Source organism: Thermobia domestica, chromosome 10 (genome assembly GCF_964235325.1).
Source record: "Thermobia domestica chromosome 10, izTheDome1.hap1.1, whole genome shotgun sequence".
Taxonomy (NCBI): domain Eukaryota; kingdom Metazoa; phylum Arthropoda; class Insecta; order Zygentoma; family Lepismatidae; genus Thermobia; species Thermobia domestica.
In genome coordinates, this window is record NC_137463.1 from 229,863,383 (window position 1) to 229,890,888 (window position 27,506).

At 35.9% G+C, this 27,506-nt stretch overlaps 1 protein-coding gene across 1 annotated transcript in view; it reads left to right on the plus strand.

Moving 5' to 3' along the window:
- The window catches only part of LOC145663047 (putative inorganic phosphate cotransporter), a 48,749-nt gene extending 23,000 nt beyond the window's left edge, over positions 1–25,749 (plus strand). Inside the window, exons 7-10 of the mRNA XM_081729205.1 lie at positions 416–548; positions 10,828–10,983; positions 18,069–18,154; positions 25,258–25,749. Coding sequence (XP_081585331.1) covers positions 416–548; positions 10,828–10,983; positions 18,069–18,154; positions 25,258–25,428 — 546 coding nt within the window. The 3' untranslated portion in view covers positions 25,429–25,749. The remainder of the gene's footprint in view (positions 1–415; positions 549–10,827; positions 10,984–18,068; positions 18,155–25,257) is intronic.
- The last annotated feature ends 1,757 nt before the right edge of the window (positions 25,750–27,506 follow it).

The window sequence follows — 27,506 nt, forward strand, 5'->3', positions numbered from 1 at the left end:
TCTACCACTGAGCCACCGCGCCCCCTTACCTAAGGATGAGAACGAAAATCGGGTGGTATGAAACATTCTTCATAAAAGGTGTTAAAATATTTTGAAGTGAGGAAATTACTCCTTTAAATTAAAAAGTAATACATTCAAATATTCAGTGCTGTCTCCGAAGACTTTATAATCCGATTAAGAAATGTATTTTATTAAGATGTCCCATACACATTGTAGTCTTTTAAAATTTTAAGTCATATCTCCATAATCTATAATAATCACACTTTATGTTTTCAATAAAAGTAAAATATTTTGCCTTATGCTCATTATGGTAATATATATGATAAATTGTTGATAAAGAAATAGTTGTATTAGTTACAATATATATATCATGATATTTACATTTTGTAAATGAAACAATATATTTTTTTAAAAGAATGGATTTATATCTGGGCTTCCTTACTTGTGCCGCTATTGCTTCGCCGTTGCCTACGCCATTTTCGTTGATTATCTTCTGAGGAGGAGAAAGCTAAGATTGATGATCGTCAGAAGATTATCCATCACCATCTGTAAGTTTATATCAACTACTGGATTTGGTAACCTAAACTGCAACCAGTTTAAAAAAAAAAGTATTTTTAATCTATATACTGAACATAACAGATGTATGTATATCCATTGATTCAGAAGTATATATGCATGGTTAAAAATATATTGTACATGACTCTTTGTTCTGTATGCTAAATTTTAAAATGTTCTGTATGTTCAAAGTGTTCTTTTACAAATGTATCTGTTCTAGAACTTCTTATTTCAATAGAGGCACACCTACGAGGGAGTCCACCGGGTCAGGACCTCCCAAAAACTTCCTTACTGAGCTTACATTTGTACATTTTCTCAATAAAACTATACGGTACTTCTTTAATAGGGAAATGATTGATGTAGTATGAAAATTTGATCTTAAACTTCATCAGTACTCTGTGCTTGGGGCCCCGGGTTCGATTCCAGCCCCCGCCAAGTGAACTTTGTGGTGGACAAACACCGTGTGCGTGGGTTTCCTCGGGGTTCTCCTGTTTCCTCCCACTTTCTTCATTCCACCATTTCATTCATTTCTCATCATCCCCGTCTCCTTTAGCCTAACCGGCATAACTGTGGGACGTAAGATTTCATTTCATTTTGGAACGTTAAACTCAAAATTAATCAATCAATCGACCACTCCCAACAATTTTTCTGGCCGTGCACCTATATAATTTTATACAATGTGTACGGCTTTGTAATAGGCGATACCTCATTCGAATGCTCTGATGGTTTGTGAAATGTTAGTAATCGCTAAAACATTTTTCTGTTCGGAACATGATAGAAGGATTCGGAACATACAAATAAACCACTTTTTATACTTGTGTTTTGGTAGGATGTAAATGGAAGTTAGAGGTTGCGTTTTCGCTCTCCTGAAAAAAAAGTTGGAAATGAGACTTACGACATTTTACCTGAACATCGTCGATATCCCTTTGACGGTAGAACTTAGGGTAGGAGGAGGGGAGAAGAGAGATATATAAAAAATAAATAAAACTTAATAACTCTTGAACCACTTAACCCGATCTCGATCAAATTTTCAACATAGATGGCGTTCGAGCCTGGAAAGTTTTTTTAAAAAATATTTTCACTTTGACGGTAGAGCCTAAGGGAGGGGGAGGGGAAAGGGTGATTAATATATAAAAGTAAATATAACAATTCTTGAATCACTCAACCGATTTCGATCAAATTTTCAACATACATGACATTCGGGCCTGGGATAATTTTTATCATAAGGGGAGAGGAATATATAAATATAACCAAAAATGACCAATATCCAAGAACGCTTTAGTAATAGTAAAAACCGGACATATTACTATTTTCCCTTAATTTATCCCAGCGAAATCGGGGTGCGTCTTAGATTCGAGGACGTCTTAAATTCAAGTAATTATCGAGAAATTCTTAAAGATATTATTAACATGTTATTAAAACCACTTTGCTAGCCATAAATATTTATAATTTTGTATCATATTCAGTCATTCAGACAACAATAGTGTCCTGCGCTTGCGCAGGACGTGCAGGTTTGCTAGTTCCCATAATAACTAAAAATGATTTTAAGAGAGTAATAATCAATGATTACTCATAGATACTAATATAATGATTAATCAAAGCAACTATAATTAATAACATTGAAGCAGCAGACTACAAATAACATTGAAGTTAAAGCCAGACTTTTAGCGGTCATGTCCCCAGAAAACGGAGCATGGCTTCAAGCTCTACCATCACCATCTCTGGGCCTATCCAATGAGAGCTGAGTGTCAGTTGCACCACGGTTGGGAGCAGATAATGTGAACCACACCACTGCCCCATTTGTAACACCTTTGTAGATAAAAACATGATTACACGGTTTGTCGTGCAAAAGCAGCGCAGGCAGACACCCATGTCATTCAAGTGTAAATGATATAATATTAAGAACATTAATATCAGCAGGGCTCCCAGCAGTGAGGGAACCGATTGGATGCAGCCGATCTGACGGAAAAAGACCCGATGGTATGATATTAGTACCTTGAAAGAAAGGAAAGGTATTGATTTGGGACTGCACATGTTCAGACACCTATGCCCCTCCAACCTACAATATGCCTCAGTACAAGCTGGACTCGTAGCTGCTCGAAGAGCGAAAATAAAAAGGAATAAATATAGCAATCTACTCGATAACTATTGCTTTGTCGCAATAGCAATTGAGTTTAGCGGTTCTTGGGAAGGAGGCCTCAAATTTATAAAAGAAATCGGCCACCGCCTATCAATTAAATCAGGACATAATCGAGCAAAAAGTTTCCTGATTCAATGCATAAGCATAGCCATTCAACGTGGGAACGTGTCGGCTATAATGGGAACGTTACCCACTAGTAAAGAGCTAGAAGCAGTCTTTCTTCTATAATTGCGGAGAAGGGAGGATAGGAGTAAAAACAGACATCATTGGTGCATCAATTTACAGTATGTAGCAACCGAGCAAGGAGTATGGAGAGAATAGATATAATTACCGCTCCATATTCAGAGTATAGGGGAAAGTGGGGGAATACCACGCACTTAAGGTACATTTTCCAATATCTCGCTACAAATCAAACAAATTAACATGAGGAAAATGTATGTTGTAACTTAATCATTCTAGTTTCATATTCGGTCGTCGGTAGTGCTCCTTGATTTTCATAGATTCTGTAAAAATAAAGTTTGTGGAAAACGAGAAACGCGTGGTATTCCCCACCACATCGGGTAATGACACGCATTACATCGGGTATTGGCACGCACTAATTCCTTAACGTGAAGCATCAGAATATCTTTCCATAAACTTAGGTCGTTTGTTGACTGTACGTTTAGGTCAACTGCTAGTTTGTCTATACTATAATATACCTGTTTCGTCAACGTTAAAGATCTAATCTTCGCAGAAATGATATTTTCGGTAACTCTGTCAGGTTCTTAAAATACTCTTTCACCTCTTCTTCATTGAATTCGTCGACCCTGTTAATACTAATTGCTTCAGATTTCCTTAACCTTATCGTGGAATTTTTCTTTAAAAGCAATTCCAACCAATCATTCCCAGCAAGTCGACCTTTTTTATTCAAATTGTGTTTGATATTATTAGCTTCTGCGTATTCATAAGCTTTTCTGCGTAGTTGAATTAAAGACATTTCGTAAAACAACATGGCTAAATGTAAAGCGTGACCAGAAAGTTCCGCTTTTTGTGTAGAGCTCAATACAGCTTTTCTTCCCATTTTCTTAGAACAGACAGTCCCAGTTTTCACTTTTGTTCTTAATGTAGCCTCATGTATCCCAAAATCATTTACTACCTCTCTAATTTTTCTTCCGCCATTTATTGCTCCTATGGCGTTTGGTAGTTGTTTTAATGTCCATTTGCACTTCTCTGTATGCCTAATATAGTGTCATGGCATCTGCAATATACATAAAAAAGGAAAAGAAACGCAGCATAAACTTTTTTGATAACTGTTTCGTGAAGGGGCAATACCACGTACAATGGACAACATGCGTGCAATTACCCCATTCCAAGCCGAGATAGAAAAATTGAACCTTCAGAAGTTTCACGTCGTTTCATATAAACAGATTTAGCATGAACTTAATACTAACACACTACGCTAAAATATTGTATACACATTATAAAAATCAACTAAGTATTTCAATACATATCTCTAAATCTGCAAACGAAGTAAATTAGAAGAAATTACAACAAAACAACATTTCGCCATGCCATACACCACACCTAGCAGCAACTGGCGCCTCGCTCATGCAATATTTTCTATGTCTTTCATAGTCTAAACTAGATATTAGCACTAATCTGAATCAGTTTCGAAGCATTAGAACTGAGAAAATAGGGTGCGTGGTATTCCCTCGTTGCGTGGTATTCCCCCACTTTCCCCTACACCTGCTCTAATACATTTCACTAGATTTGGTGGGCCTTATGCAGAGTCGTTCGAAGCGTGATTAGTGCCATACTAAAAAGATCGACTTACATATTTTTCCTGCAGTAGTCAGGCTTTTAGTATGACGCTAATCATTAAGCAAAATGACTCTGCATAAGGCCCGGTATGTTTAATAGGTCTATAAGACTATTGGCTTCCAAACAAGGAATGAGTTTGAGTGAACACACACTCACTGCTGGAGTTGTACAACAGAGAAGGAATAAGCTAACTGACCTACAAATTCCGAAACCAACAGAAGAATCAGTATTTGAGACGTTAGGATTAATACACCTACCTCCAGAAGAAAGAGACCACTGATTATACTAGATTAGCTTTAATTTTAACTTACGTACATAATGTTTGATATGTTATTGTATTGTTCTGATTCTTTTTTTTTTCACTCTGAATAGTTATATTTGTTGTTGCTGCAGATAATTAGATGTATTTATTTCTTAATTGCTCTCTTCTTTTATTGTTAATTAAACGCGACGGCTCGATATATTTTCAAAGGATCAATATAAACGTTCAATTCTACATCACACAACGTTGCATTAAGTTATAAGTTCTGATTCTAATATCTCAATAATTTTTGAAATTAAATTTATTATATACTAGCAGCGTTCACCCCGCTTCGCTGCGGTCACCCCGGAACGCAATAAACGTTGTTACTTAGATAATTTTTACTTTTTCGCTTTCAAGTGATATGATAAAAACCATAGAAGATTGCATTAAATGTTAACATTATATCGCCTGTCATTTATGTTAACCCGCCCCGCTTCGCTGCGGTCACCCCGGAACGCAATAAACTTTGTTACTTAGATAATTTTTACTTTTTCGCTTTCAAGTGATTGCAGTAAATGTTAACATTAAAGCGCCTGTCATTTATGTTAACCCGCCGAGTGACACGGTCATGCGGGTTGCATATAAATACGTTTATTTTTACCTATGATGATCTAACAAAGGATTTGTACGTTATGGACACTTGAATGGTCAATTATCTCAAGACACTGGTAATTAAAAATTAAAGTGATATGATAAAAACCATCTAGGGTCCAAATCCTAATAACCCCCCAAAAATAAAAGAAATTGGTTCAGCCGTATTAGCGTGATGAGGGAACAAAGGATTTGTACGTTCTCTTTTATATATATAGATATAAGCGATGCTCAAAATATTTATGAAGTTGAAAAACAATGCTGTGGAGGATCAGGGGAGCAGAATATTCTTCAGTGGCGTATTTAGGGGGCTATCGGGCTCAAGCTCCCCCGAAATAAATTTGTTAGTTTTTCGCATTCCACGTACAATAATTATCCTTCTTACCATTTCTAAGAATGTCATTGACTTTCCATTTTCTTATGCTTTTTGTTCAGAAATAATACTGTATTTGTCAAATTTCATTCCATGTAAGAACTACGCCCTTCTGTTCTTTCTTTCGTCCTTTCTACTTTTCTGTTTCTTTTTCTTGATGTTACTTTCTTTCGTTTCGCCTATCATACTTTATCGACCGTTGTCAGTTGTGATTCAAGTCGGCCGTCATCAGTAACACCAACACTAAGAGGGGTTGATGAGCGAAACTGGTGTTCCACACCAACTTGCGCGGATATCAACATGACGGGACTTTAGTTATTATAACAAAGGAAAAATTGTATCGTTTAGTTATTTTTAAAAGAAGGTAATGTTTGAATTAAAGAAGATCAAAACGGGGGAATAATCAGCCCGTAAAATTAGGTAGGCCAAGAGGATGCTTACTTTTTCTTGTGTTAATAGAATAAAGAGTTAGATTCACTCCTAAATTTTTCTATCATATCAAATAGGATTTATCGGTCTGCAATTCTTACCATTATAACTTCCATTTATGCATAAATTAAAATATATTTAATTCTCAAACTCAGGTGGGCAATTGCCCACTTCCTTTTTGTGTTGTGGATAGCCTCTAGAAACAAAATCCTAAATACGCCATTCGTTGTCTTCAACATTGGGAGGTGGGCAGATTTGAGGCTTATTCTAGGGAAGGGAGATGAAATTCATATTACGGTAGATGAATCTTATTTCTGAGGTGAACCTATTGTAGAGTATATTACATATTAGGCGATGTAGATGAAATAGTAGTACATATCAGTATTACAAATCACTGCCGTGAACACATTCTGAAATCTGAATACATGCATATTTATAATTGGTATGCTTCTAATTAGGCATCCACAAAGATCTACGTTAAAATTGTTTTATAATAATATAATATTATAAATAATGACTTCTCCAAAACTATGAAGAAAGAATATCAATTATGTATGACGCAACAATACTCGTATTTGAGCAGAATTATGATAATTTCAATAATATTACAGGAATTGTTATAGAAATCTGACGCATTTCATATACTCTTTAGTTATAGGTTCTCCATAACCTTAAAATTATGAGAAAAATATTCCAGCAATTAAATTCTTTTCTTTGCTTACAAAGCATCCTCTCTCAACACGCGGAAATACGTAGGAATAAACCATGGTTCGATCAGGAATGCATTAAACTAACAGGCAAAATTACTTTGGCTACAAAATCCGAATGAAATAATTGTAGACATCGGGCGGGAAAATTCCAAAACTTTTAAACAAAGAAATGCCATTTTTTGAAAGCTAAAATTAAGGAACTTGAAGATAATAGAAAAAAAAAAAAAACTTTCGGGACATGTATAAAGGGATCAACGAATTTAGGAAAGCTATCGTGCTTATATTAAAGAAAGCTGACAGAACAGTTCTCACTGATACAGATAAGCATTTTAAATAGATGGAAAGATTTCTTTGACGATTTGTTTAACACGCAGCCAAAAACTAAAGTGCATGGAGAAAGGGAGATTACACCGCAGAACCGTATATTCCAGAACCCAACCAAATAGAAGTAGAAATCGCTATAAAGAATAATTAAAGAAACACAAATCTCCGGGTGTAGACGAAATTCCGGCTGAGTGAATTTTAGCTGGAGGCGAAAAATTGTGGAATAAGATACACGAACTCATCCTCCTTATCTGGAACAAGGAAGAATTGCCACAAGAGTGGAAAGAATCAACTATTTATTGATTTTAGAAAGGCTTACGACTCGGTTAGGAGATAAACATTGTACAGCGTTTTTACAGAATTTGGAATACCGAAAAAGCTAATTAGATTAATTAATGCAGTTTTAAAAGAATCCCAAAGTAAAGTCCGGACAGGAAAATTTTTGTTCACGAGCTTTCACGTCGAGAACGGCCTGAAACAAGGAGATGCGTTATCGCCACTATTATTCAACTTTGTCTGGAATACGCTATAAGGAAAATCAAAGATAACAACCACAGCCTAGAGTTGAACGGTGTTCACCAGGTTATGGCGTACACTGATGATGTAAATTTAATAGGGGATGATAGGAGAACAATAGAAAGAAATGCAGAAGTATTATTGAACGCTTGCAGGGACATTGGTTTAGAAGTAAATGCAGAGAAAACTAAATACATAGAAGTGCGTCGGGACCTTAATACGGCAAATTATGAATGCGTTAAAATCCTGAATAATACTTAAATTATAAAGTGGATACTTTCAAATATCTAGGATTAATATTAACAGACGAAAATCATATTCACGAATAAATTAAAATATTGACTAAAAGCAGGGAATTCGTGTTATTATTCAGTTCAAAATCTCATGTCGTCGCGAATTCTGTCGAGGAATTTGAAGCTTAAAATATACAAAACGATAATCATGCCTGTTGTTCTGTATGGTTGCGAAACATGGTCGCTTACTCTGAGGGAAGAACATAGACTGAAAGTATTTGAGAACAAGATCCTGAGACGAATATTCGTACCCAAGAGGAACGGGAATGGGGAATGACGGTAACTTCACAACGAGGAACTACATAATTTATACGGATTACCAAACATTGTTGGGGTCATCAAGTCTAGGAGGCTTAGGTGGGCAGGTCATGTAGCTAGGATGGAAGAAAGTAGAAACGCTTTCAAAATCTTGACTGGAAAACCAATCGGAAAATGACCATTAGGAAGACCAAGGCGCAGATGGGAGGACAATATTAAGATGGATCTCGCAGAAATAGGAATACAAAGTAGAAACTGGATCCAGTTGGCTAAAGATAGAAATCAATGGAGAGCTTTTGTGAAGGCGGCATTGAACCTCCAGGATCCATAGGCCATAGAGTTAGTTTGCTTAAGAAGCATAAATAGATGCCTAGGCTGATACTACAAATAGATGAAATGCGCATTTACTGAAAAGATGGGTTTTAGTGACATTGGGTAGTCTATATACTCTTCGTATGCTAGGGCCTAGGGGAGAGGAGGAGATAAGATTTCACATGAGGTTACGTCACGCACACTCGCATACCTTCATTTTCATTAAAAATGGAAAAGCCAAGAGAAATCAATTTCATCTCACTTTCCTTTGTGGCAGTCGGACACAAATCATCACACTGATTTGCAGAAAGCACTTTTCAAATCGGATTATTGGGAGAGCCTCCAGTTCTAATGTTGGGGGAACATGTCCCTCCATTTCCCCGGAATTTGTGCCCGTACCTCCAGCTGAGACAACTTTCCAGCATGAGGAGAGGGGCATATCCTCCTCTGGCATTTATTGCAATTTGTACCCAAATAGCGGAAGTGGAATTAATACATATTGATGAGACTACTAAACGCACTACAGCACGAAGTTCAGTTTGAAAGATGGAAAAGCCAAGAGAAATCAATTTCATCTTATATTCCTTTGTGGCAGTCGAACACAAATCATCACACTTATCCCAAAAAGCACTTTTAACGTCAGATTATTAGGGGGGACAGTCTCTCCCAGGTCTAAGATTGGGGGGACATGTCCTCCTCGTCCCACTGGGATTTGCGCCAGTGTTCAGGGCACAAACTTATATATTAGATAACACTCATTGCAACTTATCCAAGTTGATCATTCTGGTTTCATAGAATAGTCAGCTTACACAGATGGTCGACTTAACGAGTGAAAACTGTTACATATATTTTTATAATGATGTATGGACAAACTAAGTAGATGAGCATTGAGCAATGTACAAAAGTGGTTAGGTTAAGAGATTGTACTACGTGCAATATGGTGAATGTTTCTATATTGTTTTGTAGTGTACGAAGTAGAAATGTAGGCATTATGAGAAAGCAACGAAAAATGAGAAGAAAACATTGAGATATAGAAAGAGAAGAATGAAATTAAATCTTTACGTCCCACGATTACGCCGTGTAGGCTAATGAAGACGGTGGTGATGAGAAATAAATAAAATTGTAGGATCAAGAAAGTTGTCGAAACGGGAAAACCCCGAGAAAACCCACGCACACGGTGTTTGTCCATCACAAAGCCCAGTTGGCGCGAGCTGGGATCGAACCGCACGCATCAGAGGTGAACGTTCTACCACTAAGCCACCATTTCTTTTTCTTTCTTTCTTTTTTTTTTTTTTAAAAAAAAAAGAACCGATCATACCTCAGTTTCCTGAGCACGCGAGTTTCCTCATATACGAGGTTTCTTTAACCTTTTACTAAATTCGACAGGGATACGAACACATACATATATCCAGGACAGTTAAAATTCCAAAAGCTCTCCCACGGGGAATCAAATCCGGGACGCCGTACACCAAAGGCGGACGTGCCAGTCTCTAGACCAGCAGGGAGGGCTAACCATGTCCTCAAGAGTAGAATGGAGGAAATTAGCTAGGTTAAACGAAAAAACATTTTAAAATTGCCGGAAAATAGAGGAGAAAAGAGTAATATTGGAAATAATAAAAAAAGAAGGAAAGAATGGTTAAAGCTCTTTGAGAAGAAATTGTGTTCTGACCTTCAGGATATAAAGTATGATGAAAGTGAGAGAAGTGACAATGGTAATATATATTAATGTTGAGGGAAGACAACTTTGGAATACCACATGAAATGCTTCTAACTTTGGGGTAAGCAACCTGGTAGTGATGAGAGATGCTTCTGACAATAATAATAATAATATATAATATATATTATAATGTGTATTACGTATTCAGGGCCGGATTTAGGGGGGTGCAAATGTGCACGTGCACCCCCATCTTTGTTGTAAATATACACTATCTAAAGTGAGAAGCTAGCAGTAAGTTTTGCAAAATCCATAGTTTAAGTCAATTTTCTGAAGGTTGAAGGAAAAGAATCCATAGAGGGCAGACACTTAGCATCTTCAAAGGCATTTTAAAAAATCTCAAATTTAATTAAAATGTACTGGTAGTTATTGGTGTACCCCCTCAAGGAATCCTGGATCCGGCCCTGTACATATTAATATTTTACATTCTGAGTTATTTGTAAATAGCTGAGTTCACTCGGCTTGAAACAAGTTAGCAATTTACAACTAAATTTCGACTTGTTTACAGCTCATATACTGCCAGCACTTGGTATCTTGGCGTTTGCCTTCCTTGGATGCAACACTGCAGCTGCAATTGCTATGTTGGCCCTGACGTATGGTTTAAACGGGGCTCAGACTTCAGCACACGGCCAAGCCTTCTTGGATATTGCTCCAAATCTCTCAGGTAAGAATAGTTACATTGAGTCAAAAAAGTTTCCGTACAGATGTTTTCCGGTTATGTATTGTAATATATCTTACAAAGTACAGAAAGAGAACGACAATTTCTATGTTTTCTATAAGGAACTCCATAACAAGCATATACATAAGAAAATAAAATATTTGGAACCTTTAATTCAGAAGAAAATCAAATACACACGACATACCGACCATATTACAAATCAAAAAAGTTTCCGTACACATAAAGAAATAAACATAAATGAGGGCACCACTTTGCGTTTCGACCGCAGTTAGTGATCAATTTGGCCTCCTTTGGTCTTAAGTACTTCTGGCATTCGTTTTTTGCATTGCAGTGACCAATTTTGATGTGGTTACAGGGAAGATGTTACTCCATTCTTCACGTAATGCATTTTTCAACTAGTCCTTGTTTCTAATATTGTGTTTCCTAATGCACATCCCTAATTCATCCCTCAGATGCTCAATAGAATTACAGTCAGGGTATTATGGATGAGTATGAAGTTGTTTCGGCACATTATACAATAACCACTCTTTCACTTTTCATGCAGCATGTTTAAGGTCGTTATCTTGCTGGAATATAAAAGAGGCCTCCGTGTTCAGTTTCTCTGCACTGTTGTGGAGATTCTGTTTCAGAATGTTTAGTTAAACATGTTGGTCCATTGTACCTTCGATAAATCCAAATTTCTTACTCCAACTGCACTCATACACTCCCAGAAGAGCACACCACCACCTCCATTCTTCATAGTAGGACAGATACTTCGGTTCCATGTGCGTATTTGGTTTCCTCCGCACAATAACTCTTACGTCGGATCGATCAATGTTGAATTTGCTCTCCTCACTAAATAAAACAGTCGCAGAAACTAATTGGCTTGTCCACATGAGCTTTTGGGAACTCTACACATTTCTTGGCGTTTGCTTTACTAACATATAGTTTCTTTCTAGCTATGCGACAGTTGTAGCCCGCTTTTCTGATGACAGTGCGAACTGTTTTAGGAACAATTTTTACACCATAGTCAGTTTCAAGCATACTAGCTAGTTTTGGAGCAATTGTTTTGGGTTCATTTCGGATAGTTCTTAAAATAACACGTTCATGATTATCCTTTAGCTTTGTTGGACGGCCACTGCGCGGTCGATCCTTGCAACTATTTGTTGCAATATGCCTATTTAGAATGAATTGTACTGTAGAATGTGATTTCTTTACTCTTCCTGCTATGTTTCTAAGAAATTTATCTTCTTGTCTTAATTTTACTATTAGTTCACGTATTGGGATTAGCACTTCCAGTTTGACGAGTCGTTTTACTGCCTCTGCAGGTCTTCTTTGCCCAAATTTAACTGTAGTAGTACCTTATCACTAGTAGAGCACGCTACTGTCATCTGTAATCACTGCAAATGCTGTTTGGTGTGCATTTTGCTTCCTTCTTTTGTATGTTTGTGCCGTGTACGGAAACTTTTTTGACCTTAATTTTCAGCAACTTAACTTAAATCGTCAGTTATATATCGGTATATTCAATACCATCACTATAATGTGTACACATTATAAGTAGACACGAACAAATTCAGCTAATATAATTGCGATTTATTATTTATTTATTTTAAGATATTATAACATTTTGAAATTACTAATCCCTGGTGTACGGAAACTTACTTGACCCACTGTATTTGCAATCAAAAAAACTTGTTTGGGATTCAAAAAAAGTCGAACGAAATACAAATCTCCTTCTACCTTAAAACTTCTGTGAACAAAATATAAATCTTCAGAATCTGTTAACTAAACTTATACATGAATTTATATGTGAACATACTTAATGTACAGATTTGTGTTGAACCGTATCAATAAAATCTCAAGACTTAGAAACGATTTTACATTGTTAACTTAAAATAGTTGCGGTGGTTACAAATGTTTGGACGATTTCAGAAAGCTATAGTTTCACTGTTACTGAACAGAAATACATGATCTTAATATTGGTAAAAGGGAAGTTGGTTTTATCTTGACTTCGGATGCATTCAATGTGAGCTCTATGTGTAATACAGCAGACAACTACCTATGTTCTTTTCAAACCTTCACAAGCATGTCTAGTGTGATGTCTTCGATGGCTCTTGTAATGCGCCTTCTCAATCCTGGCAGTGTAGTTGGAAATGGAGAATGTAAACATTGTCCTTGATGAAATATCAGTGGAAGAAATCACACACTGTGAGATCCGGTGAACACGGTGTCCATATGCAGTTTCTTGCTTGTAGGTATTGCACGACTAATCCATCTTCATGGCAGGTGTCGATTCAGGTATCCCTGAACATTCGTATGTCAATGCGGAGGGGCTTCGTCTTGTTGGAAAATAAACTTTTCTTCCTTTTCCGTGAACCATAGCTTTAATCAACCTTCCAATGCGTCAAAGTATACGTTTTGTATGATAGAGTTAGCTAATGTGTCAGAAAAAAGGCCAAACTCACGTTTTTTTTTTTTTTTTTGTTTTTTTAAGTAAGGGCACAAAACATGTTAACTTTGGGCCTGTCACGTTCTACCACAACGACAGCGCGGTGATTCTTTGATCTCCATATCTGGACATTGTGCTTGTTGACTTTAATAGATAAATGAAATGTTGTTTCATTATTCATGACGGTATGTTCCAACAAAGCTTCAGCTTCTTCGATCTTGGCCATCAAATTCTCAAAAAATGCAAGCCTCTTTGATGAACCACTATGCTGCAAGTTCTGTATCACTTTTAGTTTATGCGAGAATTACAGCAATCGCTTTCGTAGAATCTTCATCACAGTTGATGTCGGTCCTCCGCCTGATCTCAATGGGCTCCTTATGAAATTTCCACGAACTCTGTCCACATACTCTTCACATACCTGTGGTCTCCCTGCGCATCCTTTCCTTATGCATCCCCTATCCCGAAATTGATCAAACAGCCTACGGATTGATGATGCAGGGGGAACACGATGTCAAATTGGCGTATAAATACCAGTCGAACAACAACACTGTCTCTTCGCGCACATTCAATCTGAAATCAGCTACGATCGATTGGCACCTGATCCATTTCAACATCACTAGGACCCCCCCCCCAAAAAAAAACTTCAAATCACTTGAAAAATCCAGTTAAAATATCACGAAAGCCTCAAAAACCATGAGAATAACAGGAGATAACCTGAGAACCTCAAAAATCATAAGAATTAAATGGTTGACATCTGTCGTATTACACATTGGGCTCACATCCAAGTGCATCTAAACTCAGAATAAAACTTCAATCCTCGCTCTTTGCAAAGACACTAAAGTCATATATATTTCTGTTTAGTATTAGTGAAAATATAGTCTTCTGAAATCGTCCAATAATTTGTAACCATCCCATATTTTTCTTGTACTTCGTCATCATACGTCGGTGACCATTAAGACTGTCACATTTTCAACTTCGTTATAAGAATGAATATCGTCCACTTTGGTTTTGAAACTTAATATATATAGTTTAATTTAATTTTAAAAGAACTTCTTTATATTTACAGCTCAATTTTAGGGTTGAGTGCTATAATCGTCTAAGCGTGAAATAAAAGTACCTCAGTTAGGTTTACGGACCGCCTTAGATACCATTCTTTATCTAAGGAGACATTAACTTATCTGAGAAACATGGCTCATTCAGTTCTAGGAGAGCGATGACTTCTTGTTAAGCTGTTAAAACTTAGGGGGGAAAATTGGACTTTAGGCTCTATTTTCTCGAAAATATAAACGTCCACATAGGTTGTTCTGGCACTAACCCTTCAATTAACAATAAGAGTATGAGCCTTTAACGGCTCAATAAATCTTCGTTTCAGCTTGTTTTTGTATTCATACATTATTCAATTACACTCAAATAGAAGTCAAATTATAACTATATTTAAATTTAATACAGTATTTAGATGCAACATAGAAGTTATAAAAATTGAAACAATAGTTTTTTTCAACACTGTGGTTATGTGAGATTTGAAGCTACAATGGAATTCTAACCACATCTACTTTCAATACGAGTTCATCGAATATTTACCAATTGAATTGTTGGTCACTCTTACCAGTTGAATTGATAAACAAACCTTTGTCCATGAAAATTACAGTTGCGTATATGTCTTCATATTCGCAACTCTTTGAAGGGCGGTGGTGGCTTACACTAACCACCTTTTCTCATATCTCTCGTACGCTCTGGTGTTGGTTAGAAACGGAAACCACTTTATATGCATTAGCTCGAAATAGCAAAATATTTTTCTTTTGACAAGCATTCGTAAAATAGTACGTACGCGCCACTCAAAATTTCAGTCTCCTTTTTCTGCCTGTCAAGGAGTTATGAAAATTATTGACACCTTCTTCACAATATTGAATATTTATAATGATTTTTTTATTAATAATGTTTAAAGAATAATCTGAGAAATATATTTTGTTTATATCTTTATGGTGAAAACTAAGTGACTTTGTTTTGATGTTAATATCATATAGTAATATTACATTTCTAGCTTGCAACTCTCAAATCTTGTGAATTAACTGAAGGCAAAATACAGGCCTTCTAGGACGTATTTAATTTTTAAGGTAATTCAAGTATGAACTCGTGTTTACAAAAAATATTTTTCTTAAAATATGAACATAAAATGCATGGAACTATATAATTTTTATTAACAGTAGCTTATTTCAATGATTCCCAACATTTTTTGACTGATGGCACACTTTATTGAATGTTTACGACATCACAGAACACTAGTTTGATTTTTAAATAATAATAATAATAATAATAATAATAATAATAATAATAATAATAATAATAATAATAATAATAATAATAATAATAATAATAATAATAATAATAATAATAATTATTATTATTATTATTATTATTATTATTATTATTATTATTATTATTATAACTAGCTGAACCTGTGCTCTCTACACAGTGCATCATTCACATATGAGCATGAATCTCCTTGTTATTTCTCACATCTGTACATGTCCCTGTCTTCATTAAAAAAAATGGCATGAGATACCATAAAGGGGAGATTTTTTCTATTACTTTTTCAATATCTCGCACCATTTGCAAGATTTGAGCCTATTTCCGGTAGAAGTTTTTAATTCACAATGATCAATGTTTTCTTTCTTTTTGCATGCAGTATGTAATATGCAAATACATTACACACACAATTAATTATAATGTCAGTGATATATGGTGTTCATTGGGCAAAACACTCCAAACAATAAAGATTCAACTTACTGTTAGAGTGGAGAAATGGTTATCCTTCGTTTATCATTATCATTTGGCCATGAAACAAACGCCTGATACGCATGTAACCCTTACATACAATTATGTGGTGTTGGGATGTATAATGTGTAGGATATGATGCTTAGTTTTTTCTTTTTTAATTTCAACACTTCCAGTGTACCCGTAAATATGTAATAAAGAAATAATGGTCATGCTTTTTAAATATTCAATTAGAACTGGACAATCTACACAAAATTTGCAATCGATCAGTGAAAACGTCATCTTTCTAGAGACTGTAGTTTCCGAGATCTCATTGTCGAAAGGATTGGCTACAAACATATAAACGCCCACAAACGTATCGTTTAAAATAACTCCAAAGATGGCAGCACAATTCATTTCCATTGATTTTGGAAATGGCGTATTAAAATACAAAGACTTTGAACAATAATTTTAAAAATAAACTTTATATGAAAAAGGTCTACTTAAATAATTTATTGAAAGTACACAATATTTGTTTCTGTTAAAAGTGAAATCACAAATAACCGTAAATCAAAGGTTTGAATTCAAAGGTTATAGGTTGGAGCTCAGGCGCTTTGGTTGCTATTGTGGCATTTTAATAGATAGATAGTGTAAGTGTAAATGATAATAGTATAAAACTTTGGATCCTCCTTCGTACGTGTCTGGAATGAATGAGCAGTTTAAAAGTTACTACCAAATATCCCTCCACATGTTATTGCGTTGAATATTTAACGCCCCTTCTGAGTCTTATAGAATTCCTCTGAGCTCGAAGTCTCAGAATGAAAATGAAATTCAAACACTTAATAAGCATCTTAGTGAACCACAATTTTCCTTTAGGTCATCTCTTTCTCTCTCTCTCTCTCTCTCTCTCTCTCTGAAACAGGCGTTTGGTTATTTCAAATGAGAAATCCAAGTATCAAATTCCATGTCTATAACTTTATGGGATTCCGAGATATCATCTTACGATAATTGCAATTCCCATTTTTTACCCTCTTCCACTTCAAATTTTCAAAACCCCTTTCTTAGTGACACCTTACATCAAATTTTTTAAGTACTGCTCAAATTTCAAGTTCTTAACTTAAGTAGTTTGTCCTAGGCGTTGACCATTAAATCAGTCAGGATTTCTTTTAGAACTTACGTAAAAGGTGTCCCAAAATTCACGCAAGAAGTAATGTTGATAGAAAACTCAGGTTTATAATTAAAAATTTTGCATTTTTTTTATTGATTCATAAAGTACACAGTATAGGGTATAGGATTATGTATGAAATAGCATACTTGGTAAATGGCCTCCACGACTTCGTTGGCACATACGTACTCTTTTGACGAAATTCTCGAAATGTCCAATTCTTGACCACGGTGCTGAATTCATGTCTCTAGACTCTCAGCAACACTCCCCCAAACTGCTTAGATGTTTTGTATTGAACGACTTGTTGAAGGGTGGTCAGAGTGTTTAAAGTAAGAAATTAATCCAGTGACATTAATTTTTAAAGAATTAAACTCTTTACAGTTGATGAACTTAAATCGTAGTTCTTTCGTGTAGCGCTCCATTTTTAATAACTCTGAACTGTCAGCTGTCACGCTGTCCTTTTTTTTTTCTCCGTTGGCAACACCTTACTGCAAAAATGGCGCAAAATTTAAATCGTTGTGTGAATTCTAGGACACCTTTTGTATATATTTATTATGGATGCCAATCTACTTTTGGAACCTATGAATTTATAAAATTTGTAATTCGATGGCAGTTTTCAAATTTTTGGTTACGCAATTAAACTAATAAAGAAAAGACTTCGTATCTGACCAAAAGAAAAGATGAAGATATGACTTAGAAAACTGATTTTTGGTTTCTTTACAGGAACTCTTGGAGGCGTAGGAAATTGCATGGCATCTGTCACAGGAATTCTTTCTTCTTATATAGCTGCTGGTATTCTTGAACATGATGTAAGTACATAAAACGAGATGATAACGACATTAGAACTTTGAAAAAAAAAATTAAAAAATATTTGCGGAACTGTGGTTGATTCTTTACAGGGTACCTACTTGCCAGGGAAGTCAGAGAGAACTCAGAAAAAATGCTGCAGGTCATGGAAGCTCAGGGAAAAGACTGGAAATCAGGGAAATTTTATAAAATATATTTTCCCTAAAATTAATTGTACACCAATTTCAGCTTAGCCAATCATTAACCCTTTGAGGACTTTTGGTACAGATCTGTACCATGGCGTCGACTTTCGGAATTTGCTTTATAAATCTCTAGTAAAGCTTTTCATACTATTTTCTATTCATTCAAGTGGAGAAGCATCAAAGAAATGTTTAATGGACATTTTGCAGTCACGCGTGAGATGCCTGGGGGCAGTGACGTCACAAACATGGAAGAAGGAAAAAAGAAAAGGGTAAATTTTAGAGTTTAAAAAAAATACTGATACATTGCTATTAATCCTAGGATCATGGTATCTCGTGTTCGTAATGAAGGAATATTTCCAACTGTGCCACTCAAATTTCTCTATTATGTACCGGAAGCTGGGATATCCCGCCCAAAGTGGAAAAAAGGGGGTTTTCATATGATTTTTCTCTTTCGGGAATTCCTTCCCTTAGGTGCATGATACGGACATTGAGTGTGCCGTTTAAAACCTAACATCATTCCGAATAAAACGAGGTGCGAACCATTATCGTAGGGTAAATAGAGGTTTTTCAAAAAATTGCTGATTTTTTTCCTATTACATATTTTTAGTCAATGTGTGTAGTAAAGTAGCTACAATGTCATCCCTATTTGTCGTACGATCGTGATTCGTACCTCATTTTGTTCATAATGATGCAACGTTTCCAACGGTACCACTGCTGTTGCGTTGTCATGTACCTGAAAAGATAAATTTCTGAAAAAATGAATTTTTGAAAATTTGAATTTCCAACTACTTCTTTATACATTTTGGGCGAGAGTTCCTCCCCTCATTTACACGATAGGGACATGCAAGTGGTACGATTGGAAACGCTGCTTCATTACGAACAAAATTACGTATAAACCATAATTCTAGAATAAATAGTCATGTTGCTAGAGTTGGTTTACTAAATTTCACTTCCAATTTTTGAGTAATAATTACTAATCTATTGTTATTCAACAAGCTGTAGCGTCAAGAGTGTTCATTGTAGGGTCATGGTTCGTACCTCCTTTGTTTGTAATGAAGGAATGTTTCAAATTGTACCATTCACGTGGCGCTAGTATGTACACTCATATCCAAAATGATTGTTGCATATATATAACTGTCTTTTTGTAAGAATATAATTTGATAATGATTTTGCATAGTACTTTTAATACTGATATTATGTGTACAATCGGGAAATGTATATTTGTGGTAAATTTCATACGAAAAGAATTATAAATACGAAAATTAGAATGAGTAAAACAAAATGTTGTTAAATGGACAAGAAAGTTTTATTTTCATTTTATTGTTCTTATTTACTGCTCTTTTGACATGAAATTTGCCACATACATGTATTTGCCGATTATACACATACTAACATTATAAGAAATACCGGGTTGGAAGGAAAAGTGCTGATGGTCATTTGTAGATATTGAGATAGATGTTAAAATAAATACAGGAAATTTTACAAGTATTATAGATGTTTATCCCTATATAACTAGACGTTTAGCTGTGAAGACTCGTTATGTAGGTATAAGTTCATAAGTTTATAGAATTACCTGTATTTGCTCTAATAAACTCATCAGTATGTAAAATGACGAGTAATGTTGACTTACGCAACTTTGTCATTGAACCCTTTGAGTAACAGAACAATATGTTGACAAAAACAATGCACAACAGTAAATGAACGAAAAACTAAGTCATAAAAAACAAGGTGGCAACATCAATATAAACAGAAACATAAATTAAGGAAGGAGTACTGGGAAATTATACATCATCATTACTGACGTTATCATCATCATCATCATCTCCACGCTAGTCACTGTCCTTTAAAGACAAGAAGTGATGATGGATAGCTGGTATAAATGGCAACAAGTCCATTACGTCCTTCTTCTTTAGCTTGCTGAAGCCTCGAGCAAATTTGTAAAGTGATTGTTGTCGAATGTCTGAGCCGTTCAGGGTCATCGTGAATTCGAATTTAGGACGTCTTTAGTGCTACTATCTCTTGGTCTATTTTAAACTCTGAAATACGCATCTTTGCCATCCAACAGGTTATGGTTTCAATTTCACGGAAATGACTTAATTTAATTTTTTTTAAAAAAAATAGCTACGCCACTTTGCTATCCAACGTCTCATACGTAAAAATATTCCAATATCCTCTGTTCATTGAAGATATATTCTATATTGTTGTTTGTCTCCTTTAACAAAGACACAGATACTCCTAACAGTGACTAAGACACATGCCGCCTTATGCAGAGTCGTTTTGACGTATGATTAGTGTCATACTAAAAGCCTGACTACTGCAGGAAACAAATGGTAGTCGAGCTCTTTGGCAGGGCACTAATCATGCGACAAAACGACTCTGCATAAGGCCCAGATACTCCAGATGCCTAACAGTGACAGACATACTATAGCCAGCTGTAAAAATCCACGAAGACGGCTTAATTAGTCTATTTATGAATGCAAAATTCCTCTTTTGATTGATGAGCAACATTTCTGTAACTACTAATTGAAGGGTAAGGGGAAAAAACAAGGAATGTCCATGTGTGTGCTTTAACGGTGCTTTGCCCTATCTGTTGATGACTCTTTGTACTATTTGACTATATGCCATGCATGCGTAGATGTAGAAATGTCCAAGGAAAGGGGCAAAAAATTTGATTTACGCTATTCATTTTGTACGCGGTTTTCAATATTAAAACGTCGTTTTCTCGAAAATGCATTTTTTTTTTTTTTTTTTTACATTCGTTCTTGTTTTATCCTTACCTTTCAATTATAACTTGTGCAGCAAAGTTACAATCTGGAACAGAAACCCAGCTACTAACCAATCTAGAAGATCATAGTTTTACATGGTAACGCTGGCATCGGCCAAATCTAAACTTCTGAAAAGCAGGTGTTCGTTTCTTGATTAAGACTTGATAGTCAACAATATTAATGGGTATCTGAACTGAACAAAAGAGTCTAAGTTTCTTGCAGAAGGGCTGCGTTTATTAGTCCCACGAGCTGGAGTCCAATACAGATTCCACGAGCTGGGTCTATGAAAATAGTGATTTCCGTGATAACGAGCTCCAATCAAACACAAACAAAAGAAAATAACTTTCACTAGAGTGGAAGGCCGTCACGAGTTAGTACTAGTACATGTTCAGGTTGATAGGTGAATCTATTTGGTCTACCGGTGAGATACGATCTAGCTAGGCACTATTCGTATGATTGCTTCAACTTAGAGTCTATTTGATCTCATACCAAATAGGGGAACAATGGAACTTCGACAGTTAGCTTCCTAAGCGGGCCAGCAGTTTCTGGGGCGAACCTGGGCTGAAGCCAAGCTTGCAAAAGTAGATTGCCAAGTTCGAAGGGAAGCAGACATTGACCGTCAGTTTCCCAAGCAGGCCAGTAGTTTATAGAATGACCCCGAGTTGACGCCAAGCTATCAGAAACATTGTCAAGTTAGCTGAAAGGATAAGGTAGGTGACTTCGCTAGAAAGTCGGGCAGAAAGAGGGAGACGGCAAGGTTTTACCAGGAATCAACTCAGAGCTCTGGGTTAGGTCGTACCTAAGACATTACGGACTCCGACTAGATAGCACGACCTTGAGGGATCCTAGAGCAGGGGCGAATGATGACAATGAAGCCCAAAACATGATTTTATAAAGGGCTCGAGAAGCTTTGCACTCGACACCAATCCACGTGTCGTTCGGAAAAATGTAACGTGTGCAGACTCGGCCCATAAGGTCAAAGGTTGGTCATGCGTGGTAAACAAAAAGTTCCCTGGAGAGGTACAAAATACCTGTTACCATTTTGAAAAGAAAGTTGATTGGTGTGCACGCAGCACAAGGGCCGAAGTCGAATTGATACAAGTTCCTCTGCGTGCAAGCAAAAGACATTGAGTGGAACAAGTCATTTGTGATAAGCAAGAACATACATTGATTGGTACACGTAACAAAAATATGCACAGCCGTTAGAGGTCTGCACGGGCTCGGGCCTACGAAGCATATATCACTTCGGGCCCGGGCCGTGAACTTTTAAATATACAACCCTATTTCTCGGGCCTTTTCGGGTCTAACTTTGTAAATATACTGTACAACGATATATATTGCACCGTTCTTTCTGGAGAATTTTTAAAGCACAACTGCAAAATTAATCCTCTAATTGCTGCAAATAAAAATACAATTTTGCGTTAATTATTAAGTTTCTGTAATTCGGGCTCATTTGATTATCACAAGAGCTCGGGCCTAAATGCTGAAACATATTTCGGACTCGGGTCGGGCCTCACATCATTGTGAATTCACCTTCCGAGCCGGGCCCGGGCTAAAAATTCAGGCCCGTACAGGTCTCTAACAGCTGTAGGAGGCTGGACGAAGCTTGAGTAGAGAACAAGGGTTCTGATGTGCGCATGCGTGTCTCTGGTTGGAAATCAAAGTGTCCTTGTGGATGTGTGTGTGTTACCGAAAGCTCTGAATAGTATTACATTGAATAATACAATAATTATACATAGTATCATTATAGGTGGTGAACACAATAGGATTTTACATATTTGTAATATTGCCCACCCTTCATATAATTCATATAAAGAACACACATTTAAAACATACATAACACCTATATTTTGAGAAAAGAAAAATCATACCGGTACTTCTTTATTTAGCTTACACATTTCTGTAAGCTGAAGAGGTTCGTTATCAACTAGAGACTTGAGCTCAACGAAGAGAAGGTAAACAGATTGAAGCGAGGAAGGCAACAAATCATTCGCTCTGACTAGACAAAAAAAAAAAAAAAAAAATCAACAAGAATTTGTATTTAAAATGAATAATTACAAATACTAATTCGTTTGCAGAAAAAGGAATGCAAAAAATAAAAATTAAAAAAAAACAACAAAAAAATTAGACGCATTTGGAGTGGCTACAGGGTCATATTTACGTAGGTATAGTGCAGTCAGGACCGTATTTAGATAAGTGCTATTCTGTGCTCGAGCACAGGGCGGCAAAATTTTGGAATTCTTTTTAAGATTCAAAATAAAGTAATATCTAAAACAAGCAACCCACAGAGTCCCGCGCAATCGCCAGAAAATATGTTAATATGTTTAATACGCTCTAATTACAGTAGTTACTAATTAGCTAGCATATCTGATTATCTTTAAAAATCTTTTGCTAGTTTATCCTCTCCCACCCCCACCCCACCCCAAGAACACCATGAAAACTGACACCATTGAATTCAGCGACCTCGAAAATAATTAATTCAACACTAATATATGTCGTTTTCGATTACTTTTAAAATCTCGCCCCCTCCCTGTGGTGTGGAGTATGACCTTGAAATTGAATTGGATTAAAACTTTACTATTCATCTCACCGACCTCAAAAACTATGAATTCAACTCTGCTATTGGTCGTTTTCGGGGGCGGCAAATTATTTAGAGCACAGGAGCGCACGGGCATGAGTGCAGTAGAATATTCTTAAATACTAACGTCAAATTTTAACTTTGTCACAGTAACTTTGGTATGTGAGGGAAATTTTAGATAGGAAACTACCTACCCTTAACGCCATCTTGTATAGACTACTACATAGTCAAATGAAAAGACAGTAACAAGAAACATTAAATTATACAAAAATTGTAATTACGTAGGTGGAAAATCTGAAACTGTATTAGCTTGAAATGAGCTTTCAAGTCACAGGGCTGAATTATTGCACCAATCATTGTGCTTCGATAATCAAGGTTACCAGACGTCCCGTTTTAGCCGGGACAGTCCCTTATTTTCAACCCTTGTCCCGTTTTTTTCTGATTCTCAATCGGGAAGCCTAAATGTCCCGTTTTAAAGCAAATATGACCCAGGTATCCCGTAATTATTATTCAAAATATAAATGGTCAATGCAAATTCTACACTCTTCCGTACCAACACTCCTTGGGTAGGTACAGCTGTGTCTGGAACTTCTGTATGTTCAAGTGTGAATTGAGTGGGAATTCTGAGTGTTCAAGTAGTTAAAAGTATTGTTGGGTAGTACTTAAGTTAGAAACGCTGTGTAATCATTCTTACTTGCGTATTTTGTAAATTGAAAAAAAAAAAAAAAAAAAAACTGCTGAGTCCCAAAATGCAATGTGGAAGTTACCACCCCAGCTCCCGGTCGCCAATTCGTATGCATCCCTTTTTGAAGGTAAAAGTTCTGGTCACCTTGTCGATAATATACATAAATATTCATGTGAATTTGATACTAACCAACCTACTACTATGGGTTTAATTATTCAGACAACGTCAGTAGCCACAAGATGGCCTGTAAAAGCAATGGTGGTCTCAATGTCAAAGGCACATGCGGTCACGCGAGTGTTCCGACTATTACTTCAATATAAAATATTTTTCTCTGTTTTCATATTTATAGGGTCTATTTTCTATTTTCATGTTTACAAACATAACCAACTATTACTGCTCAACGTAAATCTAAAATTATGTATACAAAACTATTACATCAATCTTATTGAACAGTAATTAAAGGAAATGTGCATGTACTGTAAGAATTAAAATATATTTTAATAATTACGCTTCTATATCATCATATTTTTCAGAAACACTTGCATACTTTAAAAAACACACTTTTTAAAGTATGAAACGTCATGTGCTTTCCGATATAATCAACTTGTTGAATGGCCTAAAATGCAAAAAAATCAATTGTCGGCTTGTTTAGGTGAATGATCTTAGCTTGTAGTATAAAATTAAAAGAAAAGTAACCAGCTTATGACGATGAATGTGCAATAGGTAAGAACTAACAACATGTTGTCCAAGTCCCGATTCTGATTATAATTTGTCCATGAATAAATCTTGATATCTCCTTGAAAACATACTCTGGAAACTTGAACTTTTAATCTATTCATAACTTTGGTCCCACATTTGAAGCTTACATAATTAAAAATCTCTATTTTTTCGACAGCCGAGTGTTTTTGGATGGCGAATAGTGTTCTGCCTGTGCGCTGCAGTCTACGCTTCTTCCAGTCTCCTGTACCTCTTCCGATTTTCTGCTGAAATTCAACCCTGGAATGACCCAGTGGTTCTTCGTGTAGAAGAGGAGCAAAACAAGGAAAAGACAAAAGACACCAACTAAATAATTGAAGAAGATAAATACAATTTTTTCATTTCTATAATAAACATCAGTGGATTCTGTTCGGTGCTATGTCCTTCCAGCGAAGAGACCAGACTTGTTCTTTGAATACATGGATATGTTTCATTAGTTATCGATATTTCGATGCTAATCTAATGTCCATTATTATACTTACGGACTACGTCTCTAAGTGCTTGCATATACACTGTAACTGCTTTTAACAAGTGTAAAAACGATAATTGGAAATAATATTATTTGCATTTGTTACTTAAGCAATTGTAAGTATGTTACTGATAAAAAAGAAAATATAATGAGATTGTTTGCAGCTAAGTAAGAATTGTTTCCTTTATTTATATAAATAATTTTATCTTTAAAAATAACTTTGCATTTATAATACAATATTTGAAGAGAACTAACAGTTTCGATTTTTAGTTAAAAACATATTTACCTGTTTCATCTCGTGACTTCACTGTGTTCAGGATAAAGGCATATATAGTAGTACAACATATTCAATTATTTTGGAGTCAAATCCATGTCTCATCAATGTACGTTTTAGATATACATAGCGTATGTTTTAATACAGCATGTTTCAAAATGATTTGAACGATAAGAAATTATTCTATGAGCATTAAACTCTTTGGATGATTAAAAATGTATTGAAATATTTTCGATTACCTCCTCGAGTTTTGTTTGGCACAGTCGTAGTAGTTCGAAATTATTCCTTCAGAGTGACAAGTTGCAAGATGACTGCCTATGATGCAGATAAAGCATTTTGTATTCCACAATTTCACATTAGTTGGTCTGTCGTGAATGTTCGACGGGAGTTTCGTACAAAATTTCATCAGCAATCACCTCCTGAAAGAACTCCATTCGCAAATAGTATCAATTTAAGACAACAGGATGTATTTCTCAGGAAAATCGTCTGATATGCCTTCCATGTCTGAGGCAGATGTCGAAAGAGTTCGAGCTTGTTTTCAACGTTGTCCTCAATAGTTTACAACAAGAGTCAGTTGAGAACTTCAAAGATCTCGAACAACTGTTTGGCGCGTAGTGCGAAAGCGTTTAGAGATGTATCTCTATCGAAAGCAGTTATTACAACGTTTAAGTCCTAATGATCACAAGTTCGACAAAAAATCATGAGTTATTCCAAGTAATGTGCAACAACGATGATTTGTTCAACAAACTGTGTTTTAGTGTTGATAGTGTTTTAGTACGTTCCAAGTGACTCGAAGATTGAACGAACAAAATATTCGTGTCTAAGAGACGGAGAAGCCTCATAAAATAGTTGAAATTGTACACGAATGAGCAAAAACAACTACGTTTTGCGCCATTTCATCTTCCAAAGGTACAACCCGTACTTCTTTCCCGAAGAAGTTGTGACTGGAGAAAAAATTCTACACATAGGCTAGGTGGCTTATGCCACAACTTGAACATGACAGAGCAAACTTTATTTGTCAACAGGGTAGAGGCCTTTGTTACTTTCATCTCAAAATTAGGAATTTACCTTAATGAGAAACTGTCAGAGTGCTGCATTGGGCGAGCTACTCGCAGTGATCAAGAGCTTTAACGTTGACAACTAAGATCACCGGACTTAATCTCCTGCGATTTTTTCCGTGAGGACATCTCAAAAACATTATATAGAAACCACCTTTATTCCAAGATGACCGTGAATTGCAAAAGCGTATTATTACTACAGTGCAAACTGTTGATGAAAACATGCTGACGTGGGTCTGGAAGGAGTTAGATTACCGAATTCTTGTATGCAGGATAACAAAGGGAGCCCACATTGAGCATTTGTTATTATTGTATTAGAACTTTTACCACTAAAACTTAGACAGTCATAGTATTTATGTGTAAAATTTAAGTAATTTTCACAATTAATTAAAAAAAAATGTAAGTAGTTGAAATCGTACAAATCATTTGAAACTCTCTGCATACATTATCTAAGAAACAGACCGGAACAGCACACGTGGTTGGCCCTACGTAGGATAATAGTCGGCATGGTTGAGAATTGATATTTGCAATAATAAACTTGAAAAATAGTTGGCGCAACGTAGTTACAGAGCATTTTGGCCAGCAAA